General features: G+C 38.6%; 1 protein-coding gene across 30 annotated transcripts in view; it reads right to left on the bottom strand.

Annotated features, from left to right (window-relative positions):
* Positions 1-27,976, bottom strand: part of dlg2 (discs, large homolog 2 (Drosophila)) — a 1,682,723-nt gene that overhangs the window by 502,545 nt on the left and 1,152,202 nt on the right. Inside the window, exon 1 of one of the 30 annotated variants that reach the window (XM_039744371.1) lies at positions 24,993-25,418. The exons of 27 other annotated variants lie outside the window; for them this stretch is intronic. In XM_039744371.1, the coding sequence (XP_039600305.1) occupies positions 24,993-25,298 (306 nt within the window). In that variant the 5' untranslated portion in view covers positions 25,299-25,418. Of the gene's footprint in view, positions 1-24,992; positions 25,419-27,976 lie in introns of those variants that run through there. 2 more of the 30 variants (XM_039744382.1, XM_039744385.1) reach the window with 2 other exon arrangements.

Below are 27,976 nucleotides of genomic sequence, written 5' to 3' on the forward strand. Positions count from 1 at the left end.
TGCAGAATGCACATGGGACTGATCAGAGTGGAGTTTGAGCAAACATTATTTGGAAAATGTACCTCTCCTCCTGATGAATAATCAGACACAGTGTCTTCATCAAATATTTGACTTTCATCAATATCTTGTTGGTCAGACACAAGTTCTAGGGATATGACATTCCCTGCAACTGACCCAACAAAAAAGAGGGCTATATGGAACATACTGTACCTATGGCACACATTGAGGACAAATATATGCAATGACCATCCTTTACCAGAAATGAAGTGACCACTGCATCCTGCCACTGGTTCTGAGGAGGAGCTTCCCCCTGGAATGCCCTCAGAAACAGGGCGATGGGCATTTTGCTGGAGAGCCAACTCTTCTGCAGGGGTTAGGTCTTGACCGCGTGGACCTCCACCTGTTTTTTGCTTGTCTGCCTTCTTATTAGCTTTAAAATTAACGTTTTTTATATTATATGATTGTTTATGTCAACAATTCTTTAGTTATATACCAATATTTACAAGTTTGAAGTATATTCCTGTACTTCACTTTAACCTGTTCCCATGTTCTCCTTGTGCTCACGTTTGATCTGGAATTATGACATAGTAAATAATAAATAATCTGACACATAGGAAATGAAACGCTGCATTCAGTAAGTACAATGCACACTACTTGGCGTTTAATTTGTCGGCCACTTTTTGCCAGCCGTCTTTTCTGGTTTGGACTGCTTTTGCAGTGTTACCCCTTGTGCATGTTAAATCTTGAAATTCTTCATATCCTTTGAATAAAAGGTCCTGCTCTGCTTGTGTGAAAAAAATGTGCCCGTTCTTTCGTCATTTTGTTGCAGCCTATCAAAGACTTGCTGATCATGTTTTCTAGACTCAATATATATGGGCTTTTCAATCAGCGCTGGCGCGCGCATTTATCTCGGATGTTTAGATCCATGTACACTAATCTACTACATGGCTGCACTTGAAAAACCGACTTATCCCGGATGAGTTTCACCAGCATTAACACATCCATGATGAGGCATCTGATCTCGGATGATTTAAGCGACGTACGGAAAGTACCCCACTGGGGCCTCATGTATGAACGGTGCGTACGCACAGAAATGTTGAGTAAGAACTTTTCTATATTCAAATCGCGATGTATAAAACCTACACTTGGCATAAAGCCACGCACTTTTCCACGGTACCTCATACCTTGTCGTATTCAAGTTCTCTGCTCGGTTTTGCAGACTGGCGGCACCCAGCGTCAAAGCAGTGCTACTGTTCCTGTGTGGTTACTCTTTATTTTCCTGACGCGGCTTTATAAATACACTGAAACTAACTGCATATTGTTTATTAGTGTAATGCATCTGATTGTAATTAACTTGTAACAATATAATGGTCCAGGGAATAGCCATAGTATTCCAAATACCATAACTGCTTTAGCGTTGTTACTCTCACTGCACATTCTTCTTCTTCTTCTTTTTCTTCTTTCAGCTGCTCCCTTTAAGGGTTGCCACAGCAGATCATCTTTTTCCATATTACTCTCATTGCACCACTCTAAGTATTTATATCACTGCATCTGAATGGGGAATCACAGCAGCAGCTGATCGGAAAGAGAATTATCGGTATACAGCATCAAGCCCACGCTGTCTCAGCCACAGCAAAACATTTCAAAGCCTTTCCTGTACAGACCTCGTGGTTCAGAAACAGTTTCATCCCAAGAAGTATAAACTCACTCAATCAATTGTTCTTTGTAGAACTATTCATACTTATCAGTACAATTACCCCACTGTAAACTTGCACTACAGTTATAATATTACACAACCTGTGCCACTTTACAAAGCGCGTATTTACATCATTTGTAAAATGAAATGCAGCAAAATATGTTGATTATATTATACAGATAAAACTTTAACTTCATTTAAATAATCTGTATTGTTAATAAACATGTGAAGACACGGTGCCGCAGCAGTAGCAAGTTCACGTATTGTTCCTGCCTCGCGCTGTATATTCGCTGAGACTGGTGCGATAGACAGATAGAATAATTAAACATGTACTATGAAGATATTTCAATGTTTCCTAAAAGTTTTGAAGAATCGTAGTTGTAAGCTTACAGATGGCTTAAGGTCTATTAAAGAGCTGATTGTGTGGTGATTGGGTATTTGGGGGAAGAAAAGTAAGGACAAGAATTGAAGATTAGTACGTTTGAAAGAGACAGCATTGCTACAATAAATGATTTCATTTAAGGTTGCGCATGGCGCAGCAGCATCTTGTATGAGACATGAACAATCACTGCGCCATCGTGTTCTTAATAACATGCTTTCATTCTAATCATGATGAAAACGACATCACGTCTACATCTCAGTATTTTGATTATTCAGAGAGCTGTAATATCACGAATGCAATAGATTCTGTGTCCTGTCAGAGAATGAGAAAGAACGGAAGCACGTAGTGATTCACACACATACAGCACATTAAAGATCAAATACAAAACAAAGCATTTAACGTGATACTTTAGTTACGATGGGATTTGAGAAACTAGCAAATTAAATGATTTTAAGATGAAGTTTATGTTCTACTTTAATGACAAAATAAACTACGTGATTAAAGTGGATATTTCGAGATTGAAGTTAACATTTCAGGCTTTTTTCCTACTCTCTTTTTTTCTCACTGTACCCTAATAAGCTTCCATATGACACTCAGACGGTGGGCTACGACTCACCTTTTCATGGCGACTTTGATATGTGACAACTTCTTTATGTCGGGCACTGTGCGACTTTGTGAACTTGAGCTTGTTTCTCCAACACGCTATGTCACTTGATCAACTTCCTTTTGTTAATTATACCACTGTATAAACCAACAAGTAGTACGTTTTTCTTTGCCTCCACTTGGTATTCGCTGAAATTCTTATATTTTCCCTGTTGCTATTGCCATTGCCTTTTCACAGAACACTGAGCTGATCGGGATTTATGGAGTGGAAGAACACAGAAGTTGGAGTACGCACAGATTCCTGCATCTGGAATTTTCTGTGTGTAAGCAAATTTCGGCTTTTGTGCTTACGTCATGTTATAGTGCGTACATGAGGTCCCTGGTCTATGTTGGTCAACTTTAATAGACTTTGAATCTTTGTTTGTATATGGGTTAGACATATCACTTAGGAATTTCATGCATTATTAAGATGAAATTCAAAATTCATATTTTTACAAACTCAGTTGAACTGCTTTTACTTTCATGGGAAATATTTATTTATATAGGCAACTTTTACCTGGTTTTCATCCAGTTCAATCAACGTTCGTTTTAAAATGCGTAAAACCACTTTACATGAGCAGGACATTCCGGGTAGTAATGCTGCTGAAGTAACCAGAAGCCCAATACCCTTAATTAAGGGAATGGGCTACACAAACATGGGTATTGTAAAAATGTAAAACTGCTAGAAATAATTTCAAAATTACACTTTGCCTTTCTTGTTCTGAATCTGAATTCTACTAGGCTCTCTAGCCATCATGCCAGTGCCCATCTTGTACGCTTAAATATTTCTCCTTTGTCTTTGTAGGTTTTTCTATGGGTTATTTCCCATGTTTCAATAAACTTGGTCTAGACTGAGTGAATGTGACTGTGTATTTGTGAGTGTAATGATGTTCTCTCTGGAGTTTAATTAGATCCTGTGCCTGATAGCACCAGGATAGATCCAAACCTGAGCTAGATTAAGATATTAAGAAAATGGTTGTATGAACAGCATACAAATATAAGGGTAATAAATGTAGAGAGGTTCTGTTTCATCCATGATCATTAATGAATACCTGCCAAATTCAAATTAGTACAACTAAGTAAAAATTATTCCCTTCACAGCAGAAAGTGAAAGAGTTTATCTAAATGGATCTAGTCATTTAATGGGTCTAAGATGGTCCATCAAGAATAGATCTGTAAAAGAATAAAATGCATTTCACCCAGATGTACAAGACTGAATGTCTACACTGAAGCCTGCAAAAGCACAAGGACATCCTACTGAATAATGGGCTTGAAACCAATTAATAAATCACTCTGTCTTTATTCAGGAAGCACAGGAGAGAACCGGCAAATGACAAAAGATGTTGTGAAGAGGTTACAGTAGTTAAGAAATTTAAACAAAAATATATAAAAGAATATATAAAATGTAGGAGCATTTAGGCAGAGCTGAGTCAGCATTAGCAGAGTTAATTGTTGAACAATAAAATTAATAAAATTATGATGACACAAAATATAGTAGAAAAGAAGTACAGTTGGGTGGAATGGTTTGAAAAGTTCCGTAGAGCAGATTTTCTGAAGCAAAAAATGTCAGACATTAAACATGTCTTAGATTGGTCTCATGACACACGCTATATCTGCATACATTCAGAAAGAGTAGGAACCCTTTAAGCATTTTTGGTTTTATAAAGGTTGGAATTTGTTGTATGTAACCTTATGTGCTTAAAAAATACTTTTCTGCACTTGGATTTGTTAGCGCTTACACTAAATAATGACTTTATCCCAAAGACAATGGAATTATTTTCCTAACAACAACAACATTTATTTCTAGAGCACATTTTCACACAAACAATGTAGCTCAAGGTGCTTTACATGATGAAGAAAGAGAAAAAGACAAAATAATGCGCTCCCCAGCAAGCAAGAAAATATATAGTTCCTACAACACCTCCCATAACATAGTGTACATCTCAGATAAAATAATATCATTGTATAGTAATTAATAAAATGTCTGTTATTCATGAGCCCTTCTGTACTAACTTTAATGATACCAATTGACACTATCTAGAAATTCACATTGTAAGGTTTCTAAACTCGTTTAGGACTCCCCCCAATGGGACGAGACGCAAAGAGCATCCTGAAGTGTGATTGACGCTTCTATGGAAGACAGTTTATCACTTGCCAGGGCAACTGCAGGCTCTCAAAGCAGAAGCGGCTTGCAGCTTAAGCAGATCCAAGTCAATCACAGTCGCGGTATAACAGCCTGCCGTCGATGGGTGATGCAAAGAACATTATAAATGCAAGGAACAGGATTACTTGGCCACTAACCTGGTCACGACTCTGCCTGATTGCTGTGTTTGTGTATAGGAGACTGGTAGATCCCGCTACAATAAATAACTGTCCTGTTTCAAGGGGAATAAAGCTGGTTTTGCTAAAGTACTGAGACTCAGCCTCGTGTTTTGGGGTGCAAGACAGGGACTCATATGTCACAATAGGAAAAAGCTTTATAACTGGAGGTTGTCTACATTGGGAGTCAGAAAAAAAGAAAATAATAGTAATAATAATAATCTGTCTCTTTTTAGTAATCAACATTTTCCCATTATTCACAAGGATTTGGAAGGAACCATACAGAAAAGTAGCAGCTACCAAAGCAACCTGATCAATATGGCAACAGAGGCAGACCTCTGCTCCAACTGGAGTGATGCCCAAGAACAGCAGAGGATGTAAATCAAGTCAGCCATCCTTCCCAGGCAGCAAAACAGGCACTGGTAAGAAGTGAGCACTATGACAAAACCTTATCTGATCCAGCCAGGTGTTTCCATTGAAAGAAGTCCATTTCTAATTGTTTTATTAATGACTCTGCTTTTTCTATATAAACAATATGTAGTGTTATCTACCTTCATAATAATTCAATTAATTTGTACTAGCTGCCTTTCAACTATGTCTGATAATTTCCTTGAGATTTATTATATATTTAGCATGTATCGTGTGATATTTTCTTTTCTGTGTAATCTACAAAAGACCAGTAACAGCCTTCAATCTAGAGTTTATTTCCCTGTTTTTAAATTCAATGCTATCACCACAGTCTGCTTGTGACCCAATAGTGAATGAAACATGTGCAGGAAAAACTGTGTATGGGGTACTTGGCACTCATTTGGTATTCTTGATGCCTTTCTAAATTGCCCTGAGTTGGTGCAGTCTGTGAAAGACGCTATCAAGAATAACGACTTGCTGACAAATGTAATGATATATAATTTAAGCTATTACAGAATTGAAGGTAGTATAATAGGTATCTAAAAATCTTTCAGTTCCATATTTAAATTGTTAACATAATGCCTAAACAATGCAAACCATCACAAAAATAAATTGACTAATACTAATAATAATAGCATTAAGGAACACCATTGACTACAACACTTTTTTAGCAGAAAATGCTTTTGACTTACAGACAACTAAAACACCACAAGAGCTTGAGCATATGTATGTATTCTTATGTGTATGCTCATTGTGTTAGACCTTTTTAAATATGCCTCCCTCATCTGTAGTCATACTTTACAGAGAAAGTCCAGTGAGTATCCATGGTGGGTGTAGGCATGCTGCATTATAACAACATTCAGGCAGTGCTGACTGAGGGACGTGCCTATTGTCTTGGCTCTCCGTGTTTCTGTGACTATGTAACTTGCAAACATTAGCTCAAACGAAAATATCCCAGTCTCCCTATTTCTATGTGGTGCCTTTTTGAGATATAGTATTAAAGGGATGGTTCAAGTTTGTATGGTGTGTCTGCGACAGTGTCTGAAGTTGGGTGTGTAGTTTCACTTTTCAGCTGTTAGCTAGCAGCTTTAAGACCTTGCCATTTATTGAATGCACTGATTGAAATACTGGATCTTTTGTGACTGTTTCTAACATAGCAATATGTACCTCGTATACTGTGTGACTTTTATCCTCTATAACACTGCAAACACATGCTCCTGTGTGGCCATGGGGTTTATAATATCACCAAAGACATCCTTTGCTTTAAGCGAAGGATTCAATAAGCTCCCATCTTCCTGACCTTGGAGAACAAGCCAACAATGGTAAAAATTTCAAACTTTAGCTATTTTGTGCTTTATTTCTACTTAACTGCTTTTATGCTTAAAATAAAAAATAATGTATCCTTTTATTAGAGTGTTTCTTAGAAAATGGTCATATGGAGCATTTTGCATGTACTATGTCAAGTACTTTTCAAAGTTATAAAGAAAGTCTGTCATCGTAATACTCATTTCGAGAAGTCAGTGACAGAAGCATTCATGTGGTTTCACAAATAGCTGGGAGCTTCTTCCTCTGGCAGGGCAGTCTTAACGTATGGGCATGCTGGCCCCATGTTATTCTATGTATGTTAGGACTTGCTGAGTGTTTGTGTAGGTAGGAGCCCCAGTGCTCTGTTTTGCCTGGGGGACTATAATGCTGTTAAGACGACCCTGTTCTCCGGAGTACAAGCCACTAACAATCTTCTACATTCACCTCGGACTAAGCTTTTCACTGTCAACAATCCTGTATGAGTATGGCTGGGTGACTGTGGTATAACCAATTCAACTCACTTATTGATTCACAGCAGCTCACTTAACCTACTTGGGCTCTAATGATAAAAATATGTAAACCACTGTAATCTCATTTTTTAAGCTGCCCACCCACTAGATAGATTAAATGCTTGTAAAGGAAGGATGCAGTTTTATAGATTCTTACCAACCTCAGAATGTTTTCTGTAAAATAGACAACAATGAAGAATATATCATAACTTGCCTTGCCCTTTTGGTATAATTTATACCAAAATGCTCATCTACATTTCTTTAAAAACGCTGATAACCGATACAAAGTAATGCAATGTCACTTTGATTTTCCCAGGCTAGTCCACAAAGCTGCAATCATCACAAAAGATTGAACTTGCTGGTGAAAGCTTGCAGCCTATTGTGCCGAATGTCACAGGAGGATCTAAGTCTAAGTAAAAATCCAGTGACATAAGTGAAAGTTTGACATAACATATTTAAAGTTTCCGATTGTGTCAGACAAAATTGGGGATTATGGTGTGAAAACTTAGATATTTATGTTTTTCACAGTTATAAAAAATGCAGCGGCTTTAATGAAATTCATTTAGAAAAGAATGTAAAACCCAATAACAGCCTTTGTTATAAAATTGCATTTGCTGTACAGTGGGCATTTTACTAATAAGATGCCATTCAGTCGAGCAAGCTTAAAAGTTTAACCATAAACAGTACCGATATAACATCCAGGCACCATTTCACTTACACAGCCTGGTAGTTTGTTTGAAATTTCCAAGGTCCTTGGTGTAAAGAATTGTTTGTTCGTTTTTGGCTTCAATACGCTTCCCCTTATAGAGTGCATAAAGGTGCCACGGTTAGATAGATAGATAGATATAATAAATAATGTTAACGTTTACCCCCTGGGTGGAATTGAAGAGTCACATAGTGTGGGGGAGGAACGATCTCCTCAGTCTGTTAGTGGAGCAGGACAGTGACAAAAGTCTGTCACTGAAGCTACTCCTCTGCCTGGAGATGATACTGTTCAGTGGATTCTTCATTATTGACAGGAGCCTGCTCAGTGCCCGTCGCTCTGCCACGGATGTTAAACTGTCCAGCTTCATTCCTACAATAGAGTCTGCCTTCCTACTAAGTTTGTGAGGGTGTGAGGTGTCCTTCTTCTTTATGCTGCCTCCTCAGCACACCACCGCATAGAAGAGGGCACTCACCACAACCGTCTGGTAGAACATCTGCAGCATCTTATTGCAGAAGTTGAAGGACGCCAGTCTTCTAAGGAACTATAGTCGGCTCTGTCCTTTCTTACACAGAGCATCAGTATTGGCAGTCCAGTCCAATTTATCATCCAGCTGCACTCCCAGGTATTTATAGGTCTGTACCCTCTGCACACAGTTACCTCTGATGATCACGGGGTCCTCTGAGGGGCCTGGGCCTCCTAAAATCCACCACCAGTTCCTTGGTCTTGCTGGCGTTCAGGTGTAAGTGGTCTGAGTTGCACCATTTAACAGTCCTTGATTAGCTTCCTATACTCCTCCTCCTGCCCAATCCTGATGCAGCCCACGATAGCAGTGTCGTCAGCGAACTTTTGCACATGGCAGGACTCCGAGTTGTATTGGAAGTCTGATGTATATAGGCTGAACAGGACCGGAGAAAGTAGAGTCCCCTGCGGCGCTCTTGTGTTGCTGACCACAATGTCAGACCTGCAGTTCCCGAGACGCACATAGTGAGGTCTGTCTGTAAGATAGTCCACGATCCATGCCACAGGTGTGAATCTACTGCCATCTCTGTCAGATTGTCCCTAAGGAGCAGAGGTTGGATGGTGTTGAAGGCACTAGAGAAGTCCAAAAACATAATTCTTACAGCACCACTGCCTCTGTCCAAGTGGGAGAGGGATCGGTGTAGCATATAGATGATGGCATCCTCCGCTCCCACCTTCTCCTGGTATGCAAACTGCAGAGGATCGAGGGCGTGGTGGACCTGTGGCCTCAGGTGGTGAAGCAGCAGCCGCTCCATGGTCTTCATCACATGTGACATTAGAGCGACAGGGCGGAAGTCATTCAGCTCACTAGGATGTGATACCTTTGGAACTGGGGTGATACAAGATGTTTTCCAAAGTCTTGGGACTCTCCCCTGTTCCAGGTTCAGGTTGAAGATGCGCTGTAGAGAACTCCCCAGCTCTAGCGCACAGGCCTTCAGCAGTCGTGGTGATGCTCCATCTGGACCTGCTGCTTTACTGGCACAAAGTCTCCTCAGCTCTCTGCTCACCTGCGCTGCTGTAATTGTGGGTGGGTATGTCTCTCCTATGCTGGTATCAGCAGAAGAATGGTTGGAGGATGCACTACTCTGAGGTGAGAGTGGGTTAGGGTGGTTAAACCTATTAAAGAAGTTGTTCATTTGGTTTGCTCAATCCACGTCTCTCTTGATGGTGGCACTCCGCTTCAAGCTGCAGCCAGTGATGATCTTCATCCCGTCTCACACTTCCTTCATGCTGGTATTCTGCAACTTCTGCTCCAGCTTTCTCCTGTACTGCTCCTTTGCCATCCTGAACTGGACTCGGAGTTCCTTCTGCACGCTCTTGAGCTCATGCTGATCACCGCCTTTAAAAGCACTTTTCTTATGGTTCAAAAGGCCTTTGATGTCACTTGTAATCCATGGCTTGTTGTTAGCATAGCAGCGTACTGTTCTTACTGGAACTACAATGTCCATACAGAAGTTGATGTAATCAGTACTGCAGTCAACAACCTCCTCAATGTTCTCACTATGTGACCCCAGCAGTATATCCCAGTCCATATATCCAAAGCAGTCTCTCAGAGCCTGCTCTGCCTCAGGTGACCACTTCCTGAATGATCGTGTGGTTGTAGGTAGCGCTTTCACTCTTGGTGTGTAGTGAAGCTGAAGCAGAACCAGGTTATGATCTGCTTTCCCAAGTGCAGGTAATGGGGTGGCGCTGTATGCATCTTTAATGTTTGTATACAGTAGGTCAATAGTCCTATTTCCCCGGGTGTTAAAATCCACATACTGGGAGAAGGCAGGTAATGTTTTGTCCAGCGTCACATGGTTAAAGTCTCCAGCGATTAGCACAAGCGCCTCCGGGTGCTGCGTTTGTAATTTAGCAACTGCGGAATGGATGACATTACCCGCTATCTCCATGTTCGCTCGAGGGGGGATGTAAACAATAACAACAATCATGTGTCCAAACTCTCTTGGCAAGTAATAGGGATGCAAACTTACGGCCAACAGTTCAATGTCCCTGCAGCAAGTGGAGGTTTTAACATTTACATGTCCAGAGTTGCACCACCTTGTATTGACATAGAGTGCGAGTCCTCCTCCTTTCTGCTTCCCGCAGGTACTTGCATCTCTGTCTGCTCTAACTGTGCTAAACCCGGGTAGCTCCACGTTAGCATCTGGGATGTTAGTTCTTAGCCACGTTTCACTAAAACACAGCAAACTGCATTCTCTGTAGGTCCTAACATTTTTCACCAGTGCAGCCAGTTCGTCGATCAAATTTGGTAGTGAGTTCACATTTCCCAGGATCACAGAAGGCACCGAAGCACTATTTATTTGCAGCTCCAGCGTTCTGTGTTCAAATCTTAGATTGTCTCCTGTCTGTATTGATTTTGCACATTCTCCATAATTATGTGCATATTTTTTCTCTGTGTAGTCAACTTTTCATTCTTTATCTCAAAGACGTATTTTGTTATGTTAGTTGGCTCTAAGGTGTCTCTGTATAAGTGACTGATGGTGTGCACATTATGGGCACCATCCAGGGGTTAGCTACTCCCTTGATGTGTTTGTTGTCATCCTGTACCCTAAATTCAACTGAGCAAATTCAACATTAAATAAGCGGCTGGACCCCAGATATTATTAACTGCTGAGTGAAATAGAATAGATTGACACCCAGTGACAAATACCTAGTTTTTTTCTCCACAACAACACTGCAAATGATTAAAACCAAAAAGTTCAGTTTTTTATTATGGTATATAATCAAAAAGTGGGCAACGCTCATACAGCTGGTTCTTTTAAGACAAAAATGGGAACAGTAATGTCTAATCAATGTTGCCATGTTTCACATCCTTTTGTTTTGTGAAAATGATTTTTTCATGCAGAGCTAAACTAATGAAAACCACTTCTTCATCATCATTTCACAGAAGCTGGTTGTACAGCGAGAAAAACACTTTCACATTAAAAGAGTGCATGTCCTAAAAAACCTGGGAAAATTTTAATTGCCGACCATTCTTCTTTCTAAAATGTCATGTGCTTTAACTTACTTAAAACTTTTTCCATGACACCTTTTCAGAAATGATTTATTACTGATACTTTCTTATCTAGGCTACCTTTTCCCTAAATTTTTTTCTGTAGCGAAACAGCCTTTACTTGTCATTCCAACATACATTCCCAAGGGAGAGTTTTTAAAATAAAGAACCCATAACGTGAACAAAAACCAATCTGGGCATAGACCATATAGCTAGCCCTGTTAATGATTCTCTTCTTTAGTTTAAACTGTTTGCCTTCTGGTTAATATTTTTGGGGTTTTAAGTGCAAGAAAATCTAGTTCTAAACATCTATAAGAATACTACTATAACTGATAGGGTGGGATTGACTATCTGATACTCAGCACATTGCACAAATGAAGTAAAGCTAAGGCTATGAATTGTGTTTCTTATCTTCATTTCAAAAGCTCCCTTTCTGATCACCATTTGCTAAGCCTGCAAATTATTAAATAATTTAGATCTTTTTGTCCTTATAACTTGCCGTCACATTCAAACACAGTTTCAAGTCGTGATGCGAGTGTAATATAGTGTAAAGCATGAAGTGTAATGGAATCCATCCATCCTCTTTATATGCTTTGCCAGTTCAGATTGTGGGGACAGCAGTCTAAACAAAGGCTCACAGACATCCCTTTTCCCCGCTACATCCTCCTGGGGGATAATAAGGCATTCCCAAGTTAGATGGGAGATACAATCTCTCTAGCATGTCATACAATAGGTCTTTCCTGAGGTCTCCTCCTGGTTGGTCATGCCAGAAAAACCACAGTGATGCTCGTAGGAGGCATCCTAATCAGATGCCCAAACTGCCTCAACTGGCTCCTTTCGTTGTGCTGAAATATCATCTCTACTTTGAGCTTCGTCCAAATCTCTACGACCAAAATTTTGCACAAAAAAGTTTATATTCAGAACCATAAATTTTATACAATAAATTTGCTGTGCAGTCAAGCTCTCTTTTAGTAGCACGTTTCATGGTCTATATTTCAAGTATAATGTAGAAACCACATTGACCTCTGTAATTATGAGAGCATTTTATTAATACATATTGTCCATAATGTACATATTAGGGATTGTTCTTATAATATACTTTTTTCTTTGACGATACAAAACTCTATGTTTGGCTGATTTTTCAGTCTAAACTGGTCTGGTGTTGAGGTGGATGTGAGTGTGCCCTATGATAGACTGGTGTCATGGTGGAATAAATGCCTGGAAAAGATTGGAGAGTAAAAAATTTGTACCTGACAGTCTTTTTTATATATAAACGTACAAGCCTTCAAATAAACATACAAGTCCGGGACAGTACTAAAATGAAATAAGTTAGGCTCATTTACACATTTCGGTGACACCAATTGCAACTATAGTGTATCATAGTGCAGTTTTGAGACATTAAGTTTCTAAACCTCTATTATTTTTGTAGGTTTAAATCCTTCCTGTTATTATTTCAGTTATGTCACTTTGTTGTCATTTTGTGCATGGTCCCTTTTTAGAGCACTGCTATTTTGTGAGCAGATTGATAGACATCCACCATATTGTTTTTAGAAATGACATTGTTGCTAGTCATTTCATACATGACCAAAGTCAGTCATCAGTCAGTCATTTTCCAACCCACAATATCCTAACACAGGGTCACAGGGTCTGCTGGAGCCAATCCCAGAGAACACTGGGCAGGGTGCCAGCCCACTGCAGGACACACACACACACACCAAGCACACATTAGGGACAATTTAGAATAACCAATGCACCTAACTTGCATGTCTTTGGACTGTGGGACGAAACCGGAACACCCGGAGGAAACCCACGCAGACATGGGGAAAACATCCAAACTCCACGCAGGAAGGACACGGGAAGCAAACCCAGGCCTCCTTACTGCGAGGCAGCAGCGCTATCACTGCGCAACCGTGCCGCCAAAGTGCTTTGTGATTTACTTTGAAATTGCATTTCTTCCAGTTCTGTACTTTAGGCATTGTTTGTCTGACGAAAAGTTGATTTAAATATTTGTCAAACGGAGAATATGAGTTGCTTTCTTTTTCTCTTAGATAAAAAACATGTACCATATATACTCGCGTTTAAGTCTGGTCGTGGAACCTGAAAAATCGATCATAAAATCAGACCCCAACTTATGTGCCCATTCAAAAATGCGACACTTACATTTTTTTTTACATCTTCTTGCCTCCTCCAATCTCTGATCAGTTTCTCAAACACATACAATTTTGTTGCGGCAGCGCAGTTGCCAATTTCTTTCGCCACTTCAACAACTTCTAATTTAAAACCAGCTTCATATTTCCTTCTAATCGAATGCTCTATCATAGATAAGGGATGCTCTCACAATAAAGGTGTATCAGGGTGTGAGATACTAAAAACACAAAACAGTGCAAACGTCGCTTCAGAATAGGTCGGGTATTATTGTGTTGCCACGTAGGCACAATACATGGAAAAAAAGGCAGTGTGCTCTGTGGTTACTCTCTCAGGTGGGCATTAGCATATCATAATCTCTTGGATCAATAACGTGACTTTTCCTCATTCAAATTATAAGACCGACATTATAAAATACCGGAAATTATACGGTAAAATCAAGCCCCGACTTATCTGTGGGAGAACTTATCCGCGAGTATATATGGTAAATAATAAATGTAAAAAGCCAATATATAAAAGGGCAATAGGCACTGTTACAGGATACTGTTGATGTCTGTCTACAGGACATACATATTTACCTGTCTTGCAAAAGCGTCACCTGCTTTGAAGATTAAACTGCTTCGCATCTCCACAAAATACAAGATTATGATAACAGAACCGCCTGCTTCCTTGGAAATGTTTGCATTTACCTGGTTTGAAAATTAACATTGTAGTGAGGACATTGGTTTCTAAACAGCATACAGTGGTTTATGTACTTCCTGATATCTAACGACAATACTCTTTTTTTTTAACAAAAGAAAATGTGTTTACACTATTGATAACATAAGGAAATTGGTATGTACCATTGTTTAATTGATCATCATGTTGATCTAGGCAGAGACTGAAGAAATGATATACTTCTGGGCAGTAGGTGGTGTTTGGACGGTGCGAAGAGAGAGAGTGCAAGCAGAAGGGACAGAGAGAGACCAGAGAATGGTATGAGAGGGTAGATGGTGCAGGAGAGAAATGGTCCACCAAGAGCACTGTCAAGATCACTCGCACTGAGCACAGGGACTCGCAGGCACCCAGAGGGTGACACCTTCCTCCAAGGAGAAAGAGACAGTTTCACCAGAGAGGTGCAATGTCCAGCGAGAAAGGGAAAACTCGCGAGAGGATGGTGTGAAGCCGGCAAGCGAGAATCGAGACTTCTGTTGGAAAACAAGCATTCGGCGGACAGAGTGTTTCAGTAGGACAGTTGGAAGGTTAATTGTTCTGGTATAGCCGACCCAGCTTGGACTTCACACCACCATAGGTTGTATCCTCCATTGTTATGTTTTAACAATCGTTTACAATGTAGCTGTGCTCTCTTTTTAAAAGGTTTTTGCTCCTGATATTTTTAGACTCTTATCTACTTTTATCTTCTTGGTATATTTTATATTGTCTTGTGCAATAAAAGTTCTTTCTCTTGAAATTGCTGATGTGTCTTTCATTGTGTGTTTACTCACAGCCCAATTTAAAGAAACCTGTGTGCTATTATCTTTAAATTTCAAGATTTCTCAGACTCTTCATAAACCTGGGTGGCATAGTCAGATATTTTAACTGTGTTTAGGTTGGAATACCTAGAAGTGTGACCAGACACCTATCACATATTTATGGGTGTTGATGAAGCTTTATCCTTATTACTCCTCATTTTTCTGACTTTGGTCTGTTTACTATCAATGTCTTTCTAAACTTCCCTGTCTATTTATTTAATGTATTATTTTTGCCTCTTTAATTTTTTGGCTTTAATCCAGCACCAATGTTTATTCACATACCTGCAAAGAAGTTTTTTCTACATATACTTTACTAGCATAAGATCTCACAGAAGTGAAAAATATCTTGGCAAGAATAAACACAAGGTGGAAAGCATATCTGAACAACACTCCAGTGCATCCTTACATACGCACCCACAATCATTCACCTTGAGCAAATTCTCAATTTTCAATTTCCAAGTTAGAGTTTCTAGCAAGATGTCTTGGGACTGTGAAAGGAAATGAGAAAGCCACAGAAAGTGTATGGATAAAGCACCCTATATGGCAATCACGCAGAGGTTAATGGCTGCTAAGAACACAAGCAGGCCTTGTGATGTAGTGATTGAGGCTTTGGACTTTAAGCACTGAGGATGTGGATTCAAATCAAATTTCTGACACTGTGTGACCATGAGCAAGTTACTTCACCTGCCTGTGCTCCAGTTACAAAAACAAAAGTAATACAATCAATTGTATCTCAAATATTGCAAGTTGCTTTGAAGAAATGTGTCAGTAATATCAGGTAATAGGTGCTAAGAGACAATAATACACGCAAACCTATGAGCTTCCATTTTTAAGTATAAAGGCCAAAAGAATTTATAATGACAAGGCAGACAGACACCCTGAGCATTCTCATATAATTTTTACCATCTGACAGGTTCACTTTCTTGCAATAAAATAAGAAGACTGGAGCTGTGAGATACATTCAAGAGAAGTTTATTCCACTAACAAAAATGTGAAGGAACAAAACCATCTGACAGTTTAATACTAAAACCCGTCCACTTCCCTTCAAAACTGTCTAAGGGATAAGCAATGTAGCACATAATCAACTGTGGACTATTCCCAAACTATACAACCAGGTTTTATGAACAACAACAACATTTATTTATATAGTACATTTTCTTACAAATTATTTAGCTTAAAGTGCTTTACCAGGTGAAGAAAGAAAAAAGAAACAAACACAAAAATTTAGCAATGCTAATTAACAAGGAATAAAGCAAAGTCCTATGGCCAGGGAGGACAGAAAAAGCAAAAAAAATCCAGATGGCTGGAGAAAAAAACAAAATCTGCAGGGGTTCCAAGGCCAAGTAAATTTCAGAGACCTGATTATTGTTACATATATTTTAATGCACCCTCTGTGAAATTATTTGGTATAATGACTTTTTTATGTAATAGATTCTTTCATTGTTGTCTTTACCTTGAATAATAACTTGAATAATACTAGATTATTGTTCTCCTTTTCCTTAATTCTAGATATTTTGTTCTTTTGGAGGTATTAAGGACTCCTCTCATCCAGCCAACAAACTCTTCCAGCTCCTCCCCTCCAGAAGGCGCTACAGGAGCCTTCCAACTAAAACCAGCAGGTTTAGGAACAGCTTCTTCCCCACAGCGGTCACACTTCTGAACTCAGTCCCCCGTTGAACCTTCACATCCACACACTTAATCCTCTACACTACTCCTCCTCCCTTCCTTGTACATATCTGTACATACCTGTGCACACACAGCACACCTGTACATTGTACATCATATATCATATATTGTATATCTGTATATATTACAATACTCATAGTATTACAGCACATACATATCACCTCTGTATATTGTACATCTGTGTATATATATATAATAGTACTTATATTATTACTGCACATACATAACACACCTGTATGTTGTACATCTGCATGTATGTATATATATATATATATATATATATATATATATATATATATATATAGTAATTATAGTATTATAGTACATACAAATACATGTATAGGTATATAAATGTATATTGTAAAATATGTATATTTGCCATCCGCATTTAGAACATTTGTATATCTATTTATATATATCTATATATCTATTCCCATCCTTACTGTGCTCTTAACTGTACATATCGTATTTAACTGTATATATCGCATTTAACTGTAAATATCGTATTTAACTGTACATAATATGCACATATTATACTTATTGTACTTCTGCTCTTTGCACTTCTGATTAGATGCTAAACTGAATCTCGTTGCCCTGTATTTATACATGTGTAATGACAATAAAGTGAATCTAATCTAATCATATCTAATCTATTATCCGTTTCTGCTTTTAAATTTTGTTTTTTTTTCTTGAACAAGGATTACTTGAATTAAGGACAGCTATTCCCTGGCTCGGTTTCTTGTACATTCTCGCTATTATTGGCAAGATACTTGCCATGACAGACACAGTGCATGATGGGTTATGAAAGTACAATATTTTCTGCAGTATTCAGTTCATCATTGTCAATTCAGAGAACCACATGTGGGATTCATGAACTGCACTGTCACTGAGAACTCGGTTAAGATGACAACAGTCCAGTTTAGGATACTATACAGAAAATGTTTTAAGAGAACTGTGATATAGAATATAGCAATCACAGAATATAAGGTTAAGAAGAAAAAAGAACATCATGTGCACATTTTTCTGGAACTTGCATAACAATTGCTACTGTTTTTATGTTTTTTCCTCTTGATATTGTTGTTAACTGTCTTTTGTCTCTTCTTGTATAGCGGCTTCAACAGCAAGAATATTAATAAAATGTGTAACAAATGAGTCAATTCTAAATAAATGCAAAAATGAAAATTACAAATATTCTTATCCAAATCACCTAACTCCAAGTGATGGTTCACAAAGGGCCTTGGTTCAAACAATAGTAAAATAAACTTCTACTAAACTACTTTTCCAACCTAATCTAGGACAGGGTTGAGGGAGAGGAACCCTATCCCAAATGTTAGGAGTACTCATTCACACATGACCCATTACAGTTACCAACTAACCTAACCTGCATATCTTGAGGATGTAGCACGAAAATCAGAAAGGTAAAACCAAACTCTAAAACTTCTGCGATTTCATCTCAGGTCTCTAGAGCTTGCAGACAGTAGTGTTAATTTAATGTGCCACCATGTCTTCTCAATCCCACTTAATAACATTCAGGGGTTCTGGGGCAGGAGCCCGTCACAGAAGGAAACAGCGATGGATAGAGCACAGATCCATTGCAGACAAAATCACATTTGCATTGGGCCAATTTGGAATATCCAGGCAACCTAACCAGCTCGTCTTTGGGAATGAGAAAAAAAAACAGAATACCAGAAGGAAAACCCATAGAGATACAGAGAGAAAATCCTCACAGATGATAACTGTGGGTGGAATTTAAAGCCAGGATGCTAAGCCATGAGGCAGCAGTGCTACCCACCTCACCACTATGAAATTAAAATATGTTCACAAACATAAAATCTAAGAGATTGGTTCACTGACCCCTGGCTAATAAGGTATAGCTAGTGCATTGCAATATGAGCTCGACCTACACATAGCAGCCTACATTACACTGATTCTCCTTCTGTTTTGTGTATTTCTTTTATTTATCACACATTTCATATTATTTTTAAACCAGAGGGTACAATTAAAGCTTTGGGGCATGAAAAGGATTTTCTTGTTCTGGCAGTCTGACAGCATCATTCCCCATTAAACAACAATGACATTTTGACATACAACATGCTGTCACCCACTGGGTGATGAGGGTGACGTCACCCTTCTCAGATTACCTCTCCACATCCAAGGCACTAATCAGCAAAATTAGGCACACCATACTGCTAAACAGAAAAAGGTAGACGCAAGCTGCTGTGCTTGCACATCACTGTCTGAAAAGAATGATGCTTATTATTCTAGAGGTTGCAGTTAACTGTGATTATTGCTGTGAAAAATGCACAGTACTTAGCTGAATGTGCTCATAGTTGGGAATATTTACATCAATGCGAGAATATAATAAGCGGTTTTTACATGATATAAGAGACAATCAGATTGGCTTTGTGTTTTCATTTTTTATTAACTACAGTATATTTATACAACATATCTGATAAATAATTGAATTAAGTGCATCCAAAAATAAACAGACAAATAATTATTTGGGCAAGATAATGTAACAGCTTCTAAACATGATGCCTTCTTTATGATTACAAAATTCTCCATCTCTCTTAACCATTACTCTTTTCTAGTATGATATTAAGGTCTCCACATATGATTTCCTACTTTGATTTTTTTTTTTTTTTTTGCTCTTGCATGACTTGCTAGCAGCTGCAGGCTTTCATCCCAGCCAATCCGCAAAGCATAATCTAGAGTATACCTTACGTGAACCCTAAGTTGGCTTGGATCCCTTGCTTAGTGTGAGTTTTTTTAGTCGGCTAACAAATATTTGCGTAGGTTTGTCATGTTATTGAGTGTACTGGCTCGTTTTAGACTCCGTCATTTTAAAAAAGAAGTGGACTGAGTCAAAGACCTTTATAAAGCAATGAATATTTGATGAAGAGACAATGATTTCAATAATTAAGCATTAATTAGTTCTTTGCAAAGGTGTCCAGTCAGCTGAATGACCTGTCTAGTTTACCAATAAATAATCCTCCACAAAATCAAATAGAACATAATTATCTTCAATTCATGAAAAACTACAGGTTGATATTTTGGTGAAAGAAAGACAAATTTCATCCTGTCAACTTTTAGACAAGCAGAATGGTGTTGCAGTGGTTAGTAATGCTGCCTCTTAGAGCCAGTGTCCCCACTTTCAAACTTGCACCCAATCAATGATCGTTGTTTGTGTGGTTATTTGTGTGCTGTCTCTGTGTCTGTATGGGTTTTCCTCTTAGTCCTCCAATATGCCTTCTCCGCCTGATTATGTGCTTGTTAGGGTGATTGGAAATTCCAAATTGGCCCTGTGCAAATGTTGTAATGTATGTGACAGTGCTTTGAGAAAACTGGACCTTTTCTTCAGGATTGGCTCCTGATGTTGTCAGATTGGTTCCACCTTCAATAACTATGAATTGGATTAAGTGAGTTTGAGAAAGTAATTTTATGCATGTCATTATACAGTTCATAAATTTACTAATAGGTAAACAATTAGAAGAATTAAGCAAGAGCATCCATCTCAGGTACTATCACTTGAAGTTGTCTGCAATGAACACTTCTAAGAACGATTGAGAATTTGTTTGTGTTTCTTTTTTATTTTCTTGTTTTATTCTTTACTTTCCTTACAATGGGGGTGAATCATGCACTCATACACACAGAGAAGCAGAGATAAGCATAGGGATAATAAAATATTTCTAGAAGTCTCATAAAGTCATAGAAGGCACGATTTGGCTTTTATACCCATTTTCTTCAATCCACCTGCCCTGAAATACTTTTTCCAAACTCCATTTACAGGATCTCTTGAAGGGGACGTTTAATTTCAAATCTAGGAGTGGGAGTCATCGGGGTCCTACCAAATGTGCTGAAAGCCATAATATGCTGCTGCCCCTAACAAGCCTTCACTGCCACTGTAATCTTCAGACACACTTTAAAGTTTATCACAGGCACTGCACCTGCCACTCCTTATAGCTCAGGGGGACTTTTGGGGTGTTATTCCTATTCTAACTAAAGTATATGCTGTAACAGAGCTGCTGAATCCCTGACCACATAACCTCCTACTGAGTGAACCTGGTAGTTGATGTTTTAATGAATTTTTAATGCACGTTTCGCAGATGAAGAGCTGTAGCAATAGCTTGCTTTTCTCTTAAGGTTTTGGTCTCTGGTGAAACTAAAACATAAGACCTTAGAGCAAGAACTCTCTCATGCTATTAATTCAGACTTAGGAATACTCTACCCACTATAACCAACCCAGCTTTATGTATTATTTTATGCTGCTACAGATACTCATGCCTATGGATAACTGCTAGAAGATGTCAAAGGTGGGATCTATGGCAGCTACTTTGGTCCCCTATCAATTGCTGTTTTTGGCAATCACAGGTAGTAAGGTAGATGACAAGGTGTGTGACTAGGACAGAGGTGATATACAGTATATCTGGGTAGCTGCATGACATGGTATGTTGGGTGAGCATTGGTACTTTGCCAACTATCAGTAGGATGGGTGGCCGCCATAGAATATTTTAAATTTAAAGACACATGGTTTATTTGGGCAGCATGGTGGCGATGTGGGTAGTGCTGCTCCCTCGCAGTTAGGAGACCTGGGTTCGCTTCCCGGGTCCTCACTGTATGGAGTTTGCATGTTCTCCCCGTGTCTATGTGGGTTTCCTCAGGGTGCTCCTTTTTCCTCCCATAGTCCAAAGACATGCAGGTTAAGTGCATTGCTGATCCTAAATTGTCCCTAGTGTGTGTGTGTGTGTGTGTGTATGTATGTATGTGTGTGTGTGTGTGCGCCCTGCGGTGGGCTGGTGCCCTGCCTGTTTCCTGCCTTGTGCCCTATGTTGGCGGGGATTGTCTCTAGCAGACCGCCGTGACCCTGTAGTTAGGATATAGTGGGTTGGATAATGGATGGATGGATAGTTAATTTGTCATGTTATATTAAAAATTTCAATATGAACTTTTAACAGATTTTTCACATTGGTCTAAACTTTGCATTTTAAATAAATAGAGCGAACACACATACATGAGTTACTGCTGTAGTCAAGTCATGTCATTTTCTTACCCACTTAATTCAGACCAGAGTCATAGGATGGGGCTGGAGCCTATCCCAGCTAGCACAGAGCAGAAGGCAGGAATAACCCCTAGACAGGGCACTGGCCTATTGCAAGTTGAACACACACACACACACACACACACAAAACACATACCATGGCCAATTTAGCATCACAATTTCAGCTAACCTGCATTTTCTTAGGAAAGTTCGAGGACACAATGCAGAGGGGTAGACCATGCAAACTCAACGGAGAAGGACCTGAGACATGAACCCTGTTTTCTAGCACTACAACTGTGCCATCATACCGCCTGTAGGTGTGAGTCTGACAACCTTTCTGGACTGCAAATGGATACTTTCACAGTAATTTTTACGGTTTGCACACTCTGACTGTTAACTTGTTTGGCAGTGGATTTAGCTCTGGTGCATATACTGATTGGTTTTGCATCCTAGAAAGTATACGAACACTCAACAAATATTCTGTTTGATTTTTGTAATCATGTTCACATCTGTAACATGAATGACCAAAGATATCTGAACTCATATGTATTTAGGGTTTGCCTATTTGAAATGCTTGTCAGAATGACACAGCATAAGTAGCTCTGAGTGTTGGAGTGGGGTGTGTGATCTCCAGCGCCGTACAAACTTGCATGTGTTAATTTTATGGGCAACTCTCTTTTTACATCCAGTATGTAATATTTTATCCAAAGTAAAAGTAGCACACTAGCGCAATTAATACTTAACAGTGGTTAGTCTTGCACTTTATTTTCAAGAACCAATCTTTTTCAAATTTGCACTTTCCAATGGAACCACTATGGAAAAAAGTGTCCTAATAGCAGTAATATGTAAGAGTCTTTGCTGCAAAAGCAGAATTGTGTTTTCATGTTTTGAGAAGATTTATATTGCCAGGATCTTATTTCTTTTTAAAATAACACATTTTACTTAGCAATGTAAGTTGTATGGAATTTGATTTGGTGAAGGTTAAACAAATAAACCATTAGTACAAATATACAGTTACAACACAAGGACGGTAATAATTGTCATTCCACCACAGAGACTCAAACAACCTATTTAGCTTAAACACACCAAGATATACTCATTAAATCATGGCAGAAAACTCTTAAGGTCAAGTTGTTATGTTCATTGTGTGCGGAACTAACGTGAGAGGACATGCTAGTATACCTCCAGTTTGTAATCAGTCGTACTGACTGGAATATTTCCTTAACATTAACCCTTCATAATGGAAAAAACATTTAAGTGCATTGCAGTGTCATTTTTTGTGACATAGAGCTAGCTAAGGCATTTAGCTTTCTTATTCAGAGATGGCCAGGTATGACATTAATTTAGATTTTGTGACAAGTGACGTTGCCAGTCTAAACTGAGGCATACAGAAGTGGAATCGTTTACCTAGGAAGCAAATCTGAGGAGGCATTGGCATGACAGAATATCTGATATATATATAGAACTGTGTATCTTTCAATTCTAAATATTCATGTCAAGATATATGAACCTGTCATTGCTTATGTTTTTAAAGATTATTGATTTGAAATTTGGGATAGTATCTATGGTTTAAAAGAGCATGGTTATAGTTGCTAAAAAATTCTAACCAGTCCTCTTGTTGTAACCTGTTCATGTAATATGTGAATTACTGTAGGTGCATCTGCCTATATGGGTTTAAAGTATTTCCGAGTAGCAACAACACTTGTATACATTTCTATTCTTCTGTGAATTTACTTATTAATCTTAATGTGGGAAAGGCTTTTCTATCATTTTTAAGACATGTAAGATGTTAAATGAAGTTCACAGTTGGCCTAAAATACAGTAGAAAGCAGAAACACATTTTACATACTGTCACATATGATACATTTGACATGGTCACCTGTATTAGCAATGTTTCACGTTTTATCTTTTTCTTGCTTTCAACATTACTCCTTAGAATCATTTTGTTGCCATCTCAGCATTTCATATTCTGGCCTGTTCTTTTAAATGAACACAACCTTTCATGTTAGCAATTCCATATGCACTATGGACAACTCATGAAACCTTATATCTGTTATTTTCTCTATAAGATTTTCTCCCTGGACTGTATTCTATTAATAGAAGAACCATTAATCTTACTTCTAGTCTCAGTTGTATAATGCCTTACATAATAGGTACACAACAATGCCAAGTTACAAAGGTATTGTAATACTACATATATAACAAGACTCATAAATTATATACAATAGAAAGAAGGATACTAACCACACACTTCCTCCTTAATATTGGTGGAATTTCTATAGTTTTATTATTTTGTGTAGCATTTAGTAGTTTTATAACTAACTGGAAGTCATTAAAAATATGAGATGGATTTAAATGCTATAAAGTAAAATTGATATACAACTGTTACATCTATAACAGTGCATTTCTTTCACTATTTTTTTAATATTCCATGTCAGTTGCATTTACTATAAGAAAACCTTCAACTTTAGAGGCCTTAAAGTTATTTGCAATCTCTGTTACTTTTCTTTTGCTTTTAAAAGAACTTCTTTAATTATTTATTGTTACAACAGGGCAAAATAGAAAATAGTACTTTGAAGGGATTTTACACTTCAGTGCTTTAACCACAACAAAGTCTATGTCAAATCTCACTGCCCAGAGTTACCGTATATTCTTGTAACATACTTTTCATTTTTTCATAGTGAGAAGGGGTTAAAAAATAATGTGAATACTCCTCATTGCCAGAAGCTATTTGCTGAACGAAAATGCTATAAAGAAACATTCAAAAGACATTTATGATTGAAGATAATTATTAAAACATTTGTGTAAAAAGAAATGAAAGAAGAGTGTTCGTCAGAGCAAAGGAAAAATACTTACTGAAAGTGCTGCTTCCCACTATTATTTATTACATGTAACTCGAGTCTCTAGAATACGGAAGAAAAATATAAGGTACCTGACTTGTCGTAAATAATCAGAAATGTAGCACTTTTCACATCAAAGTGCTTGTAGCATCAAAGCTGTTGAGCTTTCCACCTGGAAACACTCTTAAAAAGTGCAAAAACTGTATACTAATAATGCTGATCAAGAGCCAGGTCTTACATAAAATATCATCATAACGGCAAAACTTAGAGCAAACACAAAAGATGCTGTACCTGAAATGAATCATGCCATCCATGCTGACAAGTGCATCCGGCCCACCACTCACAATTAGTCCCTTTTTCTTTGCCCACACTTTGGCCGGGGCTTTTCCAAACACTGTCTGAACGGAGTTTTGTCTTACTGCGTGCCAGAGTACCCCCTGGAGAGGGGAGCGTTTGAGAACCATGATAGTATCCTTGGGGTTCATGCTGCCAGCCACAGGAGCAAAGAGAGTCACTCATTGCTAAGTCAATGCTTCTGCTGGGATGTGTGCCTTCAGATTCCCTGCAGCTTTGCTGCTTGTTAAGATAAGTGGTCATTCTGCTCCTTTTTGCTTTTTTTCCTCCTTTTTTTCTCAGAAATATTGAAATGATTAAATTCCTTGTGTTTTTTAATAAAAGAAGTCCTGTGCTGACTGCATCCAATTACTCAGGTAAAAATCCTGCAAGCAGAGACACAACCGTAGGAGCAGGGCTAGCAGCAGCACTGGTGTGAGCGAAACAGCACAGCATTATCTGTTGGCTGGTAGCTCTTTGTCAATAGATGACTCAATTCGCAGAGCAACTTGACAGCATCCCTGCTTCAGGCAGGAGCAATCTACGCTGTGCACAGCTGGGCTTTAAGACTGAGCTCTGAATTGCAAATCATGTTAGGTTAAAAGTACAGCAACTTGTTCCTGGAGTGTGCACGATTCTTGTCACACAATATTCAATTCAATTATCAATTAGTTCCATTTTTTTTCTAAAGCAAACTAGCACACAGCTGAAGCTTGCCAGGTCTGCTTATCATAGTACGTCAAAGATACATCATTTATAATAACATTCCCCTCAGGGCTGAGAGGGTTTCTTTATTTTCTATTCGGCATAGTAACTGCAAGCAAGCTGAGCCGAATAATATTTCACAAGTTGTTCATGGATTTAGCATGTAATACTTTACTAAATATGAAAAAGGTTCCCCTTACAGAGGAACATAACATGGCTGTAAAATATAAAATATAATGTACTGTATACATACTATATATATATATATATATATATATATATATATATATATATATATATATATATATATGTGCAGAATTCTATCAAATTAAGTTTAACTTAATCTTATTATGTACACATTCATTTATAAGAATAATGTTGGGTAAAAATGTAAACAAAAAAATAATGCTCTCTTTCTCTCTCTCTCAATAGAGATACAATGTGTATATACTTGGTGAGCCACAGAAAAGTAGCCCGCCACCAATACCGGTGCCACACTCTTTGGAGGAGGCCAAAGCCAATTCACGACCAGAAAATTGATGTTTGGTGCGTGGTATCAGGAACACGAATAGTGGGTCCAATTTTCTTCGAATCAACTGTGAATACCGAAGTTTACCTGGACATCTTTGAACAATTTTACTTTAACTAACACCCGAAGAAAAAATGTACACACCTCACTCAACTTACTGGCACGGGTTCATGAACTGTTTACAGAGGAGAGGACTGTGAGGAAGGGGCTATGGCCACCATGTTCCCTGGACTCATCCACATGCGATTTTTATCTGTGGGGAAATTTAAAGCAGAAAGTGTACGCCAACAATCCATGTAACATCATGAACACTATCCGCAGCATCAATGTTGAAGAGCTGCAAGTAATATCAGCCAAAATGCTCTGACGTGACCAAAGGTGCATACACGTAAAAGGGAATCAGTTTCAGCATCTGTTGTAACTTCTGGGTAAGTGAATAAAAACAATCCACTTGGTCATTCATCTTGTCATACTATCGCCGGAATACTTTTCCGTGGTCCACTATATATATATATACAGTGGGATGAAAAAGTTTGGGCAACCTTGTTAATAGTCATTATTTTCCTGTATAAATCGTTGGTTGTTACGATTAAAAATGTCAGTTAAATATATCATATAGGAGACACACACAGTGATGTTTGAGAAGTGAAATGAAGTTTATTGGATTTACAGAAAGTGTGCAATAATTGTTCAAACAAAATCAGGCAGGTGTATAAATTTGGGCACCGTTTTCATTTTATTGATTCCAAAAATTTTAGAACTAATTATTGGAACTCAAATTGGCTTGGTAAGCTCAGTGACCCCTGACCTACATACACAGGTGAATCCTATAATGAGAAAGAGTATTTAAGGGGGTCAATTGTAAGTGTCCCTCCTCCTTTAATTTTCTCTGAAGAGTAGCAACATGGGGGTCACAAAACAACTCTCAAATGACCTGAAGACAAAGATTGTTCACCATCATGGTTTAGGGGAAGGATACAGAAAGCTGTCCTAGAGATTTAAGCTGTCTGTTTCCACAGTTAGGAACATATTGAGGAAATGGAAGACCACAGGCTCAGTTCAAGTTAAGGCTCGAAGTGGCAGACCAAGAAAGATTTGGATAGACAGAAGCGACGAATGGTGAGAACAGTCAGAGCCAACCCACAGACCAGCACCAAAGACCTACAACATCATCTTGCAGCAGATGGAGTCACTGCGCATCGTTCAACCATTCGGCGCACTTTACACAAGGAGATGCTGTATGCGAGAGTGATGCAGAGGAAGCCTTTTCTCCGCCCACAGCACAAACAGAGCCGCTTGAGGTATGCTCAAGCACATTTAGACAAGCCAGCTTCATTTTGGAATAAGGTGCTGCAGACTGATGAAACTAAAATTGAGTTATTTGGGCATAACAAGGGGCGTTACGCATGGAGGAAAAAGAACACAGCATTCCACCTGCTACCTACAGTAAAATATGGTGGTGGTTCCATCATGTTGTGGGGCTGTGTGGCCAGTGCAGGGACTGGGAATCTTGTCAAAGTTGAGGGACGCATGGATTCCACTCAGTATCAGCAGATTCTGGAGACCAATGTCCAGGAATCAGTGACAAAGCTGAAGCTGCGCCGGGGCTGGATCTTTCAACAAGAAAACGACCCGAAACACTGCTCAAAATCCACCAAGGCATTCATGGAGAGGAACAAGTACAACGTTTTGGAATGACCATCTCAGT

Source organism: Polypterus senegalus, chromosome 2, assembly GCF_016835505.1.
Source record: "Polypterus senegalus isolate Bchr_013 chromosome 2, ASM1683550v1, whole genome shotgun sequence".
NCBI classification, from domain to species: domain Eukaryota; kingdom Metazoa; phylum Chordata; class Cladistia; order Polypteriformes; family Polypteridae; genus Polypterus; species Polypterus senegalus.